Source organism: Oncorhynchus mykiss, chromosome 9 (assembly GCF_057628025.1).
Source record: "Oncorhynchus mykiss isolate SJ-2025 chromosome 9, ASM5762802v1, whole genome shotgun sequence".
In the NCBI taxonomy this organism is placed as follows: Eukaryota; Metazoa; Chordata; class Actinopteri; order Salmoniformes; family Salmonidae; genus Oncorhynchus; species Oncorhynchus mykiss.
Window position 1 is genome coordinate 83009941 of NC_143030.1, and position 15257 is coordinate 83025197.

The 15257-nt window shown below is 44.8% G+C and overlaps 1 protein-coding gene across 4 annotated transcripts in view; it reads right to left on the minus strand.

The window, feature by feature from the left end:
* The window catches only part of LOC110531298 (CD9 antigen), a 52680-nt gene extending 39216 nt beyond the window's left edge, over positions 1–13464 (minus strand). Inside the window, exon 1 of one of the 4 annotated variants that reach the window (XM_036989110.2) lies at positions 7566–7913. In XM_036989110.2, coding sequence (XP_036845005.1) covers positions 7566–7634 — 69 coding nt within the window. In that variant the 5' untranslated portion in view covers positions 7635–7913. Of the gene's footprint in view, positions 1–6061; positions 6212–7565; positions 7914–13400 lie in introns of those variants that run through there. The other 3 variants (XM_036989112.2, XM_036989113.2, XM_036989111.2) reach the window with 3 other exon arrangements.
* Positions 13465–15257: the final 1793 nt, after the last annotated feature.

Consider the following 15257-nt stretch of genomic DNA (forward strand, 5'->3'; position numbering starts at 1 on the left):
AGAGCTGGACAAGATGGAAACAGACACAGTGACAGTGCAGAGAGGAAGAGAGACCACGGACAGACAGAGCTGGACAAGATGGAAACGGACACAGTGACAGTGCAGAGAGGAAGAGAGACCACGGACAGACAGAGCTGGACAAGATGGAAACGGACACAGTGACAGTGCAGAGAGGAAGAGAGGCCACGGACAGACAGAGCTGGACAAGATGGAAACGGACACAGTGACAGTGCAGAGAGGAAGAGAGACGACGGACAGACAGAGCTGGACAAGATGGAAACAGACACAGTGACAGTGCAGAGAGGAAGAGAGGCCACGGACAGACAGAGCTGAAATTCACTGCTTGACATGTATGATGAAATCCTGGTTGAGAATGAAACAAATGAACAACGAAACAGCTGTAAGTGAAAGAAATAGGTTTAGTAAATAAATAGATGTGTTACTATTATTGGGGACATATGTAAATGCCAACAAATTAACGTTTTTGGTGAGTGTGGTGTGTTTCAACTATTTAACTGTCCTAGAATGCTTAAAAGGCTGCTAAAACTTTTAATATTGGTTATCGGGTATAGTTTTTCTGGGCAAGGAAAATATTGGACATCGGTGCATCCCTAATACATAACGAATATATTGTTAACAAGCACCAATTTAATTCCTCTAAATTATGCAAATATAGATCCAAGAGCATTACCAGTCAAATGTATTTATTGACTGGTATTTCCATCAGTGTCGAGGCTATAAAGCCGACCAGTCAACTGGTATTTCCATCAGTGTCGAGGATATAAAGCCGACCAGTCAACTGGTATTTCCATCAGTGTCGAGGCTATAAAGCCGACCAGTCAACTGGTATTTCCATCAGTGTCGAGGCTATAAAGCCGACCAGTCAACTGGTGTTTCCATCAGTGTCGAGGCTATGAAGCCGACCAGTCAACTGGTATTTCCATCAGTGTCGAGGCTATAAAGCCGACCAGTCAACTGGTATTTCCATCAGTGTCGAGGCTATAAAGCCGACCAGTCAACTGGTATTTCCATCAGTGTCGAGGATATAAAGCCGACCAGTCAACTGGTATTTCCATCAGTGTCGAGGCTATAAAGCCGACCAGTCAACTGGTATTTCCATCAGTGTCGAGGCTATAAAGCCGACCAGTCAACTGGTATTTCCATCAGTGTCGAGGCTATAAAGCCGACCAGTCAACTGGTATTTCCATCAGTGTCGAGGCTATAAAGCCGACCAGTCAACTGGTATTTCCATCAGTGTCGAGGCTATAAAGCCGACCAGTCAACTGGTATTTCCATCAGTGTCGAGGCTATAAAGCCGACCAGTCAACTGGTATTTCCATCAGTGTCGAGGCTATAAAGCCGACCAGTCAACTGGTGTTTCCATCAGTGTCGAGGCTATAAAGCCGACCAGTCAACTGGTATTTCCATCAGTGTCGAGGCTATAAAGCCGACCAGTCAACTGGTATTTCCATCAGTGTCGAGGCTATAACGCCGACCAGTCAACTGGTATTTCCATCAGTGTCGAGGCTATAACGCCGACCAGTCAACTGGTATTTCCACCAGTGTCGAGGCTATAACGCCGACCAGTCAACTGGTATTTCCACCAGTGTCGAGGCTATAAAGCCGACCAGTCAACTGGTATTTCCATCAGTGTCGAGGATATAAAGCCGACCAGTCAACTGGTATTTCCATCAGTGTCGAGGCTATAAAGCCGACCAGTCAACTGGTATTTCCATCAGTGTCGAGGCTATAAAGCCGACCAGTCAACTGGTATTTCCATCAGTGTCGAGGCTATAAAGCCGACCAGTCAACTGGTATTTCCATCAGTGTCGAGGCTATAAAGCCGACCAGTCAACTGGTATTTCCATCAGTGTCGAGGCTATAAAGCCGACCAGTCAACTGGTATTTCCATCAGTGTCGAGGCTATAAAGCCGACCAGTCAACTGGTATTTCCATCAGTGTCGAGGCTATAAAGCCGACCAGTCAACTGGTATTTCCATCAGTGTCGAGGCTATAAAGCCGACCATTCAACTGGTATTTCCATCAGTGTCGAGGCTATAAAGCCGACCAGTCAACTGGTATTTCCATCAGTGTCGAGGCTATAAAGCCGACCAGTCAACTGGTATTTCCATCAGTGTCGAGGCTATAAAGCCGACCAGTCAACTGGTATTTCCATCAGTGTCGAGGCTATAAAGCCGACCAGTCAACTGGTATTTCCATCAGTGTCGAGGCTATAAAGCCGACCAGTCAACTGGTATTTCCATCAGTGTCGAGGCTATAAAGCCGACCAGTCAACTGGTATTTCCATCAGTGTCGAGGCTATAAAGCCGACCAGTCAACTGGTATTTCCATCAGTGTCGAGGCTATAAAGCCGACCAGTCAACTGGTATTTCCATCAGTGTCGAGGCTATAAAGCCGACCATTCAACTGGTATTTCCATCAGTGTCGAGGCTATAAAGCCGACCAGTCAACTGGTATTTCCATCAGTGTCGAGGCTATAAAGCCGACCAGTCAACTGGTATTTCCATCAGTGTCGAGGCTATAAAGCCGACCAGTCAACTGGTATTTCCATCAGTGTCGAGGCTATAAAGCCGACCAGTCAACTGGTATTTCCATCAGTGTCGAGGCTATAAAGCCGACCAGTCAACTGGTATTTCCATCAGTGTCGAGGCTATAAAGCCGACCAGTCAACTGGTATTTCCATCAGTGTCGAGGCTATAAAACATTATTTCACAATGGGATTGTTTCTTCTTCTCTTGGACAATTGGCCGGAACCAATTTCATTTATCAGCTATTACCGGCTAACGAAAACCATGCTCATGAGTCTAAAGTGTCACGGCAGCAGGTGTGTCACTAATTTCATCAGAGGCTAAGTTCAAACACAGTGGCAACAGTTTCTTTACATCCTGTCACAGTGGCAATAGTTTCTTCACATCCTGTCACAGTGGCAACACTTTCTTCACTTCCTGTTGTGTGTAAGATAAGAGAAAGAGAGAGCGAGAGAGAGAGAGCAGGTGCTTGGGACAACCATATGAACCTAGGCCTGGAGGTTGGCTTCTGATATTCTACCAAGCCCAAGGGCAGCCTAAAGCCTGCATTGATATGAATAAATTTAAAAAATGTCAGTTGTTGCATGTGCATAACATAACTAGGCTACTTGTTAGTGCTCAGCGATTAACCCATTTTTCGTGGGTTTCATTAAAATCGGTTCAAATTCTTAAATTCCATTTAGTTCTGTTTTTTTTTGTGTGTGAGCCAAACACGCAATTTCTCTGAAGAAATTCACGAGAAATTCACGAGAAATATGAAGTCAAGAACTATGTGGGATGCTGGGCTTCAGTTGTAGCTTTCATTAAGCAAATATTCAACCTACCATCATAAAACACAGTAATTAACTACAATGACCACAATCCTTGCGCTTGTTCTTCCAGATTTTTATTTTGTACCTTTATTTAACTAGGCAAGTCAGTTAAGAACAAATTCTTATTTTCAGTGACGGCCTAGGAACAGTGGGTTTAACTGCCTTGTTAAGGGGCAGAATGACAGAATTTTACCTTGTCTGCTCTAACCACTAGGCTATCCTGCCGCCCCTAATGGGTACACCATTAGGCTTGCTACTTAGATTAGATACACAAAGACCGCAGCGAGAGACGAATGTACACAACAATGAGAGAGAGGGATAGAGAGTTTGTGAAAGTACACCTTATCTACTTTGAAAAACTAGTCAATTTTTTTCACCAAACAGCTCTGCAGCATCCTTAGTCAGGCTAGTTAGATAGGATGACTAGAGACAGTACAGTACGGGGAGAACAGAGATAACGTGAGATGGTAGAGATAATACATAGTTTAGTCAGACAGCTCTGCAGCATCCTTAGTCAGGCTAGTTAGATAGGGTGACTAGAGACAGTAAAGTACGGGGAGAATAGAGATAACGTGAGATGGTAGAGATAGTTTAGTCAGACAGCTCTGCAGCATCCTTAGTCAGGCTAGTTAGATAGGATGACTAGAGACAGTACAGTACGGGGAGAACAGAGATGGTAGAGATAATAGATAGTAGCAGTCAGCCAGCTAGACTGTCTGAGCAGAGATGAGATAACTTTAAAGCCGCACTACGCATAAATCCCTCCGCCATTTACTAGTTGTGAAAATTCTAATAGTTTGCTTAATTTCAGTTTGGAACTAAAATAAACTAGTATAGTGTAGAGAATCATTGTACCATCTAAACCACTATGAAGTATATTTTCCATAACCAGAAATACTGGTCGTTTCAGCTAGTGTACAAAACCCACAGTATAAGATGCACGTACAAAACCTAATAACAGGAAGCATAGAAATAGCACACATCGAACAGATCTACCGCTTATTAGACTTGCTGTCAAGTAGAATGACAGATCTACAACTACATTTCTATGTGAATTTGGTCAGTTTGCCCCCCAAAAAAACGTTACATATTGAGACTTTTAAGGAATGAAAAACTACTATTTGTGCCATGCAACTTCTAAATAAGGACATAATGTAGGCAGGCCTAGAAAATTCCAACAGTGTTGAATAAGTCGCTGTTCAATACCTCCGAGTAATTGGAATATTTCCGTCATTTCTTGTTGTTCTTTCTGTTCTTTTTTGTAATTGATTATGTGTGTTATACCCTTAGTGTGTAGTGCTTGAAATGGGCAGGAGCTCACAGGAGCCGAGTACTGGCACCTCAAACGGTCTACTGCTTGAGCAGCCCGTTCCTTTTATACAACACCATATCAGAAGTATTGTGGAGCTCTCCTGCACCTACATGTAAACAGTCCCAAGCACTGTCTGTGTGCCATTTTACTGCATTGTTTGGAGCTAGTAACGTAAGCATTTCACTGCACCCGCTATAACATCTGCTTAGCTGTGTACACAACAGTAGAGGTACGTGGGGAAAATCGCTGGGGAAGCCAAGCCAGTATAAAAGCCATATTACAACCTACTGTATGTTGTGATAATTGTGTAGTTTGCTCTATAACCCCTTTCGTTAATAAGCCACAGTGATATACAATAAGGCCCGCGATGAGGCTCTATAACCCCTAAGCCACATAAGGCCCGCGATGAGGCTCTATAACCACTAAGCCACTGTGATATACAATAAGACCTGTGACAACAAAAAGACAGTCACAAAGTGGTAGAATATATTCAAATGCACATTTAGCCTACGTTTGTTTCATCACAAAACTGGAGAGCAACATCTGTCTGGTGAAGTCCACAAAACAGATGTTGCATATGTAACAGTATAGACTTTACGTCCGTCCCCGCGCCCCGACCCGGGCGCGAACCAACTCTGCACACGTCAACAACAGTCACCCTCGAAGCATCGTTACCCATCGCTCCACAAAAGCCGCGGCCCTTGCAGAGCAAAGGGGAACCACTACTTCAAGGTCTCAGAGCAAGTGACGTCACCGATTGAAATGCTATTAGCGCGCACCACCGCTAACTAAGCTAGCCATTTCACATCGGCTACACAGACAAACAGTTATAGGACCTGCAGCATGGTCAAACAAGTTAATGTTTTCAACCGTTTACTAAACAACTAGTGATTTAGAACCAATGAGTTACTGACAACAGGAGCACTGCCTCTGCTATTCCTGCACCATTTACACTTCAACATTGAAATACATCATCAAATCAACAAGGCTATAAACGCTTAGTTTAATACACTGAAAACAAACTTAAAAGATACCAAAAACAATTTAGTCCAATCAACGTTCCTTAATATAACGTGGCTATCCATGGGACTGATTTCTGTGTGCCCGCTGATGTAAAACTTAGTTTTTTAAACTAATACTACTTGTAGACTAGTTGAACTCCAATGTCACCCTCCTCTCCTTCATGTTGGCAAACCAGCCAAAGTTTGTTGTCATAGGCTACCTAGCTAAAATGCTTGCTAACCTGACTTCCTAGCATGGTCAACATTGAACCAGCTAAGTTAGCTAGCTAGTTAACGTGAGCCTACATCTAAACTACATATTGAAGTCCAATCGTCTCAGGCCAGTGGCACAACATATTAATTAATGTATGGTTACATCAGAATTACCTGAACAGAGAATCAAGTCCAAATCCCCATCCATGGCTTAGGAAAGGACTGAGTTAGCAAGCTAGCTACTGCAGGACATCAAACACAAACAGACCAGAAACAGACACGTTTTTCTGAAATGTATGTTTTGCAAAGGAAGTAATTTGGTCTGAAGCCAAATCCAAACTGCCCTCCCTTGGGGAACGTTTTGCTGCGCCAGACCAACGCTGATTGGCTCATTCTTTTATAATTTTTGTATCAAGGGAGGCCAAACGCTTGCTGGCATCAATCAAGCAAATGCTACGGCAGAAACAAGTTATCCTATTACGGTCCAGACAGCATAAGATATATGGACTACACATACTGAGACAGACGGGTGCTGTTTCCCTCGCTTGGATTATTTATCCAGAGAGATTCAGACACTTGCGAATTGATGGAAAATTATGAAAAACACAAGAGAGACGAAAGATACAAAAAATTAAATAACTTATTGGTTAAATATCTGAGGAAGTCTGACATCATGAATACACGCCACTGTGTGTTTATCAATCATATGTCTGTTTTATAATGAATGACCCAGACGTAGAGAGCGCCAATTGCTGAGATGGTGTTGTTCCACACTGCCCCGAACTCACTCCGAGGGGATTCGTTTATCTGGCCCGCGTTACACAGTCTGGGGAGTTTCCTGGTGTAAAACAATAGCGTTCGTGTTGGAACCTGGCTGCCTCCCGGGAATGAGCTAGATGCCCCTCTCGAAGTCGGCTCAAAACAAACATAACGTAAATAAGCACGTGGAGTGACGAATAAGATTAGGCCAATGTGTTTTCACATGCAAAGGTGATTGCTCTTGATAAACGCTTCATCTTCCTTCCCAAAGAAAACGATCTTATATTAAAAACATGTATTTTATGTTTTAAAAAATGTTTCTGGTCGATGCACCTAGAGTGGTGCAAATGACTGTTTGATTTTGGAAGATCGCTACTACCTCCCTGCTTTCGACCGATGATGTGACGGGCCATTGCCCGGTTCAACCCGGGCCAGCGTAAAATAACTCCCTGACTATCCTTCTCCCCTTCCGATCAAAAACACACCGCGCCAAGGCTAGGGGAAAGGGCGGATTTTCCTTCAGTGGAAAATGTGATTTGAGTCCGAGTGTCCCGACGAGCCAAAACTCAACCTCCTAACAGTCACCCTTTCCATGCCGACGCGATTTACTTAATATACGCGATGAATAAAGGGACAAAAATAGCAGAGGACGGGGGGGGGAGACTCAAATTAACCGGCAAACTGACTAGAGCTGCAAGGTAGAGCCGCATTGCTATTCGAGAAGCAATGTTACAAAAACAAACAATAGGCTAAAATAATTCAGCGGTTTGGTATGTCCGCATGGCGATGCAACATGCATTTGTTGTAGGCTGGATAGGCGAACGTTAACTGCAGCATCGACACAGCAGACCGCTTCATTCAAACACAAACTCAAACATATTTCGCCAAAAATAAATAAAAAAACTGTATCACGACTTACCCAGAATATGAAGTTGAAGATGAAAAGTAGATATTTGACACATTTCATTCCTCCTTCCACTTTCCCCATTGTTGGCTCCAAAAATGCAACGCTAATTCACAAAACGTAAATCGGAGTTTGTCGCTATTCTTTCTCTTTAAAAAAAATGTAAACAATATATCGGTGCACCGTGCTGCTGTCAATATCGTCAGCAGAGTAAAGCACCTGAGGTTCCTCTCACTGTGTTTCCAGACCGCCCATTTCAATGTGAGGGGGAGTGGAGGGGGGTTCCAGACCGGCGGTTTCCAACTCGACACAGACAGACAGGGACAGCAGACATGCGGACTCGCTGATTCCAGTCCAGTGACTGCATGGTTGATTCTGATTGGATATGAAGCTGGCTGGCCGTGTCCTCTCCTGCATGATTTGGTCTGATGGTGGTTAGGCCGTCTCTTATTTTTTGCTTCAGACAGAGCTGAATCAGTGGCGATTTTAGCATGTAAATCTTGGTGGGGCAAACCATTAAAAAAAAAATCCATGCCAGCAAAGCCATAGCACAACATGAATTGCACGATAACGTGAAAAACGGTGCACACAAACTGTTACGGCATACATAACGCTGTCCCAACAGCAGCGCTTTTTTGGCTATCAAGGAAACAACTGATTCAACCTCATTTACTGCCTTAAAAAAAACGGCTGACTTGCTTGAACAAATGTGGTTTCTACTGACAATCGAGGTGTACAAACCATGGCATAAAGGGATGGCGAGTGGATTAGAGGCAATCCGTAATTTCGATTAAGACATCAATGAGCGAGCTAGGAAGGACGTTGTTCAGTACTTTTGAAATGTACAGCGACAGAATTCAGAACATGGGCCGTTCTTACAGTATTCTCCCTGTACACCAAGTCAGGACCGTAGGATAATTAAAGGGGCCATATAAGCAGTGGCGACCTGTCATTCAGGGCAGACCCCTGAATGACTTTTTGAAACCCACATTTTTAGCAAAAATAAATGAATACTTTTTTTGCTGTTGGCTGTTTTGCATTTTATTTTGGCGTTAATATGTGTCACGTATCAGTTTGCAAACAATGCACAAAATACATGTATATACTGCTCAAAAAAAATAAAGGGAACACTAAAATAACACATCCTAGATCTGAATTAATGAAATATTCTTATTAAATACTTTTTTCTTTGAATGTGCTGACAACAAAAATCACACAACAAAATTTATCAACCCATGGAGGTCTGGATTTGGAGTCACACTCAAAATTAAAGTGGAAAACCACACTACAGGCTGATCCAACTTTGATGTAATGTCCTTAAAACAAGTCAAAATGAGGCTCAGTAGTGTGTGTGGCCTCCACGTGACTGTATGACCTCCCTACAACGCCTGGGCATGCTCCTGATGAGGTGGCGGATGGTCTCCTGAGGGATCTCCTCCCAGACCTGGACTAAAGCATCCTCCAACGTTCAGCAGAACGTTCTCCACGGCGTCTCCAGACTCTGTCACGTCTGTCACGTGCTCAGTGTGAACCTGCTTTCATCTGTGAAGAGCACAGGGCGCCAGTGGCGAATTTGCCAATCTTGGTGTTCTCTGGCAAATGCCAAACTTCCTGCACGGTGTTGGGCTGTAAGCACAACCCCCACCTGTGGACGTCGGGCCCTCATACCACCCTCATGGAGTCTGTTTCTGACCGTTTGAGCAGACACATGCACATTTGTGGCCTGCTGGAGGTCATTTTGCAGGGCTCTGGCAGTGCTCCTCCTGCTCCTCCTTGCACAAAGGTGGAGGTAGCGGTCCTGCTGCTGGGTTGTTGCCCTCCTACGGCCTCCTCCACGTCTCCTGATGTACTGGCCTGTCTCATGGTAGCGCCTCCATGCTCTGGACACTACGCTGACAGACACAGCAAACCTTCTTGCCACAGCTCGCATTGATGTGCCATCCTGGATGAGCTGCACTACCTGAGCCACTTGTGTGGGTTGTAGACTCTGTCTCATGCTACCACTAGAGTGAAAGCACCGCCAGCATTCAAAAGTGACCAAAACATCAGCCAGGAAGCATAGGAACTGAGAAGTGGTCTGTGGTCACCACCTGCAGAACCACTCCTTTATTGGGGGTGTCTTGCTAATTGCCTATAATTTCCACCTGTTGTCTATTCCATTTGCACAACAGCATGTGAAATTTATTGTCAATCAGTGTTGCTTCCTAAGTGGACAGTTTGATTTCACAGAAGTGTGATTGACTTGGAGTTACATTGTGTTGTTAAAGTGTTCCCTTTATTTTTTTGAGCAGTGTATATCATTGAGTTAATAAAGCCACATCCAAACATGGTCTTTTTTTTGTTTTCTTGTGTGAGGCAGCTCCAAAATGCAGGTGTTTCAGCCTATCTCAATGCTTTCTGTGGTGGTGGGGCAAGCTAGCAGAAAATGCGTTGCGCCATGATTGGCTCAGTGTTCTGTCACTCATGGGGATACTACGTCACCACCAAGACTAAGGGTAAATTCTCATCTAGCCCCTCGGGTGCTGCCATAGTGTCATGGTTCCACCTGTCACCGTAGGACAGCAGAGACCGTCCTAGAGACATTAACGACACTCAGGTTGTCATGGTTCCACCTGTCACCAGAGGGCAGCAGAGACCGTCCTAGAGACATTAACGACACTCAGGTTGTCATGGTTCCACCTGTCACCAGAGGGCAGCAGAGACCGTCCTAGAGACATTAACGACACTCAGGTTGTCATGGTTCCACCTGTCACCAGAGGACAGCAGAGACCGTCCTAGAGACATTAACGACACTCAGGTTGTCATGGTTACACCTGTCACCAGAGGACAGCAGAGACCGTCCTAGAAAGATTAACGACACTCAGGTTGTTATGGTTCCAGCTGTCACCAGAGGGCAGCAGAGACCGTCCTAGAGACATTAACCACACTCAGGTTGTCATGGTTCCAGCTGTCACCAGAGGGCAGCAGAGACCGTCCTAGAGACATTAACCACACTCAGGTTGTCATGGTTACACCTGTCACCAGAGGGCAGCAGAGACCTCCTAGAGTATGGGGTGTCCAATTTACTCATTATGATGTCACTGTTAAAACAGGTGTGTTTTCTGTTGCCTTTTGCTGAAGCTTGAATTGTGTCTATGTGTGCTTGTCTCCTGAGTGAGTTTAGGGGACTTGGTGTCTGTGTGTGCTTGTCTCCTGAGTGAGTTTAGGGGACTTGGTGTTTGTGTGTGTCTGTGTGTGCTTGTCTCCTGAGTGAGTTTTGGGGACTTGGTGTCTGTGTGTGCATGTCTCCTGAGTGAGTTTTAGGGACTTGGTGTCTGTGTGTGCTTGTCTCCTGAGTGAGTTTTGGGGACTTGAGACATTTTAGAGACATTTTAAAGAGACATTTTAAATAGAGAGAGTCATATGGAACGGTACAATACAAGAGACATTTTAAATAGAGAGAGTCATATGGAACGGTACAATACAAGAGACATTTTAAATAGAGAGAGACATAACGGTACAATACAACGAGACATTTTAAATAGAGAGAGTCATATGGAACGGTACAACACAAGAGAGATTTTAAATAGAGAGAGACATATGGAACGGTACAATACAAGAGACATTTTAAATAGAGAGAGACATATGGAACGGTACAATACAAGAGACATTTTAAATAGAGAGAGACATATGGAACGGTACAATACAAGAGACATTTTAAATAGAGAGAGACATATGGAACGGTACAATACAACGAGACATTTTAAATAGAGAGAGTCATATGGAACGGTACAACACAAGAGAGATTTTAAATAGAGAGAGACATATGGAACGGTACAATACAAGAGACATTTTAAATAGAGAGAGACATATGGAACGGTACAATACAAGAGACATTTTAAATAGAGAGAGACATATGGAACGGTACAATACAAGAGACATTTTAAATAGAGAGAGACATATGGAACGGTACAATACAACGAGACATTTTAAATAGAGAGAGTCATATGGAACGGTACAATACAAGAGACATTTTAAATAGAGAGAGTCATATGGAACGGTACAATACAAGAGACATTTTAAATAGAGAGAGACATATGGAACGGTACAATACAACGAGACATTTTAACTGACAAACTGAGTTGTACAACCAACATTATTTTGCCACCAACCAAAAAGTAATCATGTTTTGGTTTCTGAAGAACATTTGGAACATAAATACACAACACAGAGACAGAGTACGAGAAGTCGATAGGACTAACGATCAATGTAAATAGTGTTTTTTTCTGTTATAGGGAATTATTGATCAATGGGTCAGAGACATGGGAGGAATTTGTCTATACAGTGAGCCTGAAATAGGTTACTTGTTATTTGGCCATTGGCCCAGTTTCACTGCAAGGAATTCTAATTGGTCAACCACAGGTTAAGGCTGGGTTATAAAACTACATCCTGTCCCTTTGTTCTGTGCAGAGAATCACAGGAGAGAACCACTGAGGACAGGGAAGAATGATCATCTACCTCCCTGTATGATTTGTCCTCTTCAAATAAACCTATTTTCCTCCCCCTGATTTATTTATATGTATTTTATTTCACCTTTATTTAACCAGGTAGGCTAGTTGAGAACACCTTTATTTAACCAGGTAGGCCAGTTGAGAACACCTTTATTTAACCAGGTAGGCTAGTTGAGAACACCTTTATTTAACCAGGTAGGCCAGTTGAGAACACCTTTATTTAACCAGGTAGGCCAGTTGAGAACACCTTTATTTAACCAGGTAGGCAAGTTGAGAACAAGTTCTCATTTACAATTGCGACCTGGCCAAGATAAAGCAAAGCAGTTCGACACATACAACGACACAGAGTTACACATGGAGTAAAACAAACATACAGTCAATAATACAGTACAAACAAGTCTATATACAATGTGAGCAAATGAGGTGAGATAAGGGAGGTAAAGGCAAAAAGGCCATGGTGGCGAAGTAAATACAATATAGCAAGTAAAACACTGGAATGGTAGATTTGCAGTGGAAGAATGTGCAAAGTAGAAATAAAAATAATGGGGTGCAAAGGAGCAAAATAAATAAATAAAATAAATACAGTTGGGAAAGAGGTAGTTGTTTGGGCTAAATTATAGGTGGGCTATGTACAGGTGCAGTAATCTGTGAGCTGCTCTGACAGTTGGTGCTTAAAGCTAGCTATTTGCTTTGGGGTCTGTGTTATTAAAGAACAACATCAGCTGCTAACCGATTCACTCATTTCTCAAGAAGAAGTCATAAGAGTCCCTGTTATAGGTAAACAGCACCATCTAGTGCACGGGTAGGCAACTCAGCAGCGGGAAGGTTTTTTGTCTGAGCGGAGGGATGTGAGGACAGAACATAGTTATAATAATTGTGAACCCGGCAAATTGACCACAAGTAAGTCCACGAAGACCTTGCATTTTAAAACAACATGCTGATTTCATACCTTGATTACAGTGAGACACAATCCCAAACTTTTATTTTTATTCATGGGAACAAATTTCAGTTTTCGCAGAAGTCCTTATTTTCTGTACCAAAAACAAAAGTCAATAATTTTACTAAAAACTTTGGGGGGGGGGGGGGGGGGCAAAATAAATCACTTGTGGGCCGGTTTTGGACGCCCGTTGCCGAACCCTGATCTAGTTACATGGTAACAGTCACCAGAGAGCAGTGTGGTTGAGGTTGAGTTTGGTTATGTTTGGGTTGTTTGAGTTTTTGATGGTTGTGGTTCAGTTTAAGTTTGATGTGTGGTTGAGGCTCTGGTTGGTTTTTGTGGTCGAGGTTGATGTTATGATGGATGTGGTTTGATGTGAGCTCATTTTGCAAATAGTTATTATCAGAGATGTTTTATATTTACCTTAACAGATGGTGACCCCAGCTAGGAGCGAAAGAGCAGCGAGGTTTCCCAGGTCTCGCCTTCCTTTCGACCTTCTTCCAAACCAAGTCATTGGCCCAGGTGTCGTAGCACTTGGTCCCCTTCTTGATTCTCCTCAGGTAGCTCTCCTGTTTCTCCTGCACCTCGTCCATGTTCAGTCTCACATCATTTTTACCTGGTCAGAAACCTCCCCGTCCTTCTCAGTCCGTGCCTGAAGGTGGCCTGAATGGCCTGAAGGTGGTCCTGAAGGTGGTCCTGAAGGTGGTCCTGAAGGTGGTCCTGAATGGCCTGAAGGTGGTCTGAAGGTGGTCCTGAAGGTGGTCCTGAATGGCCTGAAGGTGGTCTGAAGGTGGTCCTGAAGGTGGTCCTGAAAGTGGCCTGGAGGTGGTCCTGAAGGTGGTCCTGAAGGTGGTCCTGGAGGTGGTCCTGAATGGCCTGAAGGTGGTCTGAAGGTGGTCCTGAAGGTGGTCCTGAAAGTGGCCTGGAGGTGGTCCTGAAGGTGGTCCTGAAGGTGGTCCTGGAGGTGGTCCTGAAGGTGGTCTGAAGGTGGTCCTGGAGGTGGTCCTGAAGGTGGTCCTGGAGGTGGTCCTGAAGGTGGTCCTGGAGGTGGTCCTGAAGGTGGTCCTGAAGGTGGTCCTGGAGGTGGTCCTGAAGGTGGTCCTGGAGGTGGTCCTGAAGGTGGTCCTGAAGGTGGTCCTGGAGGTGGTCTGAAGGTGGTCCTGAAGGTGGTCCTGAAAGTGGCCTGGAGGTGGTCCTGAAGGTGGTCCTGAAGGTGGTCCTGAAGGTGGCCTGAATGGTCTGAAGGTGGTCTGAAGGTGGTCCTGAAGGTGGTCCTGGAGGTGGTCCTGAAGGTGGTCCTGGAGGTGGTTCTGAAGGTGGTCCTGAAGGTGGTCCTGGAGGTGGTCGGAAGGTGGTCCTGAAGGTGGTCCTGAAAGTGGCCTGAAGGTGGTCCTGAAGGTGGTCCTGAAGGTGGTCCTGAAGGTGGTCTGAAGGTGGTCCTGAAGGTGGTCCTGGAGGTGGTCCTGAAGGTGGTCCTGGAGGTGGTCCTGAAGGTGGTCCTGGAGGTGGTCCTGAAGGTGGTCCTGAAGGTGGTCCTGGAGGTGGTCCTGAAGGTGGTCCTGGAGGTGGTCCTGAAGGTGGTCCTGGAGGTGGTCCTGAAGGTGGTCCTGAAGGTGGTCCTGGAGGTGGTCTGAAGGTGGTCCTGAAGGTGGTCCTGAAGGTGGTCCTGAAAGTGGCCTGGAGGTGGTCCTGAAGGTGGTCCTGAAGGTGGTCCTGAAGGTGGCCTGAATGGTCTGAAGGTGGTCTGAAGGTGGTCCTGAAGGTGGTCCTGGAGGTGGTCCTGAAGGTGGTCCTGGAGGTGGTCCTGAAGGTGGTCCTGAAGGTGGTCCTGGAGGTGGTCGGAAGGTGGTCCTGAAGGTGGTCCTGAAAGTGGCCTGAAGGTGGTCCTGAAGGTGGTCCTGAAGGTGGTCCTGGAGGTGGTCCTGAAGGTGGTCCTGGAGGTGGTCCTGGAGGTGGTCCTGAAGGTGGTCCTGAAGGTGGTCCTGGAGGTGGTCGGAAGGTGGTCCTGAAAGGAGTTCTGATCTGGTTCGACAACGTCCACCACACCAGGTGGGGTTTCAGTGATCTGAAAGGACATTATACAAAAATAGCAATAGACAAACAACAACACTAAAAGTCAATCACACATTTGAAAGACCACAGTATATGAGATAATTGTGTATACAAGATTACTTCATTCTTACCCGTATCTGTGTCATACAGTATGCAGATGTTCATATTTGTAAACACACACACACACACACACACACACACACACACACACACACACACACACACACA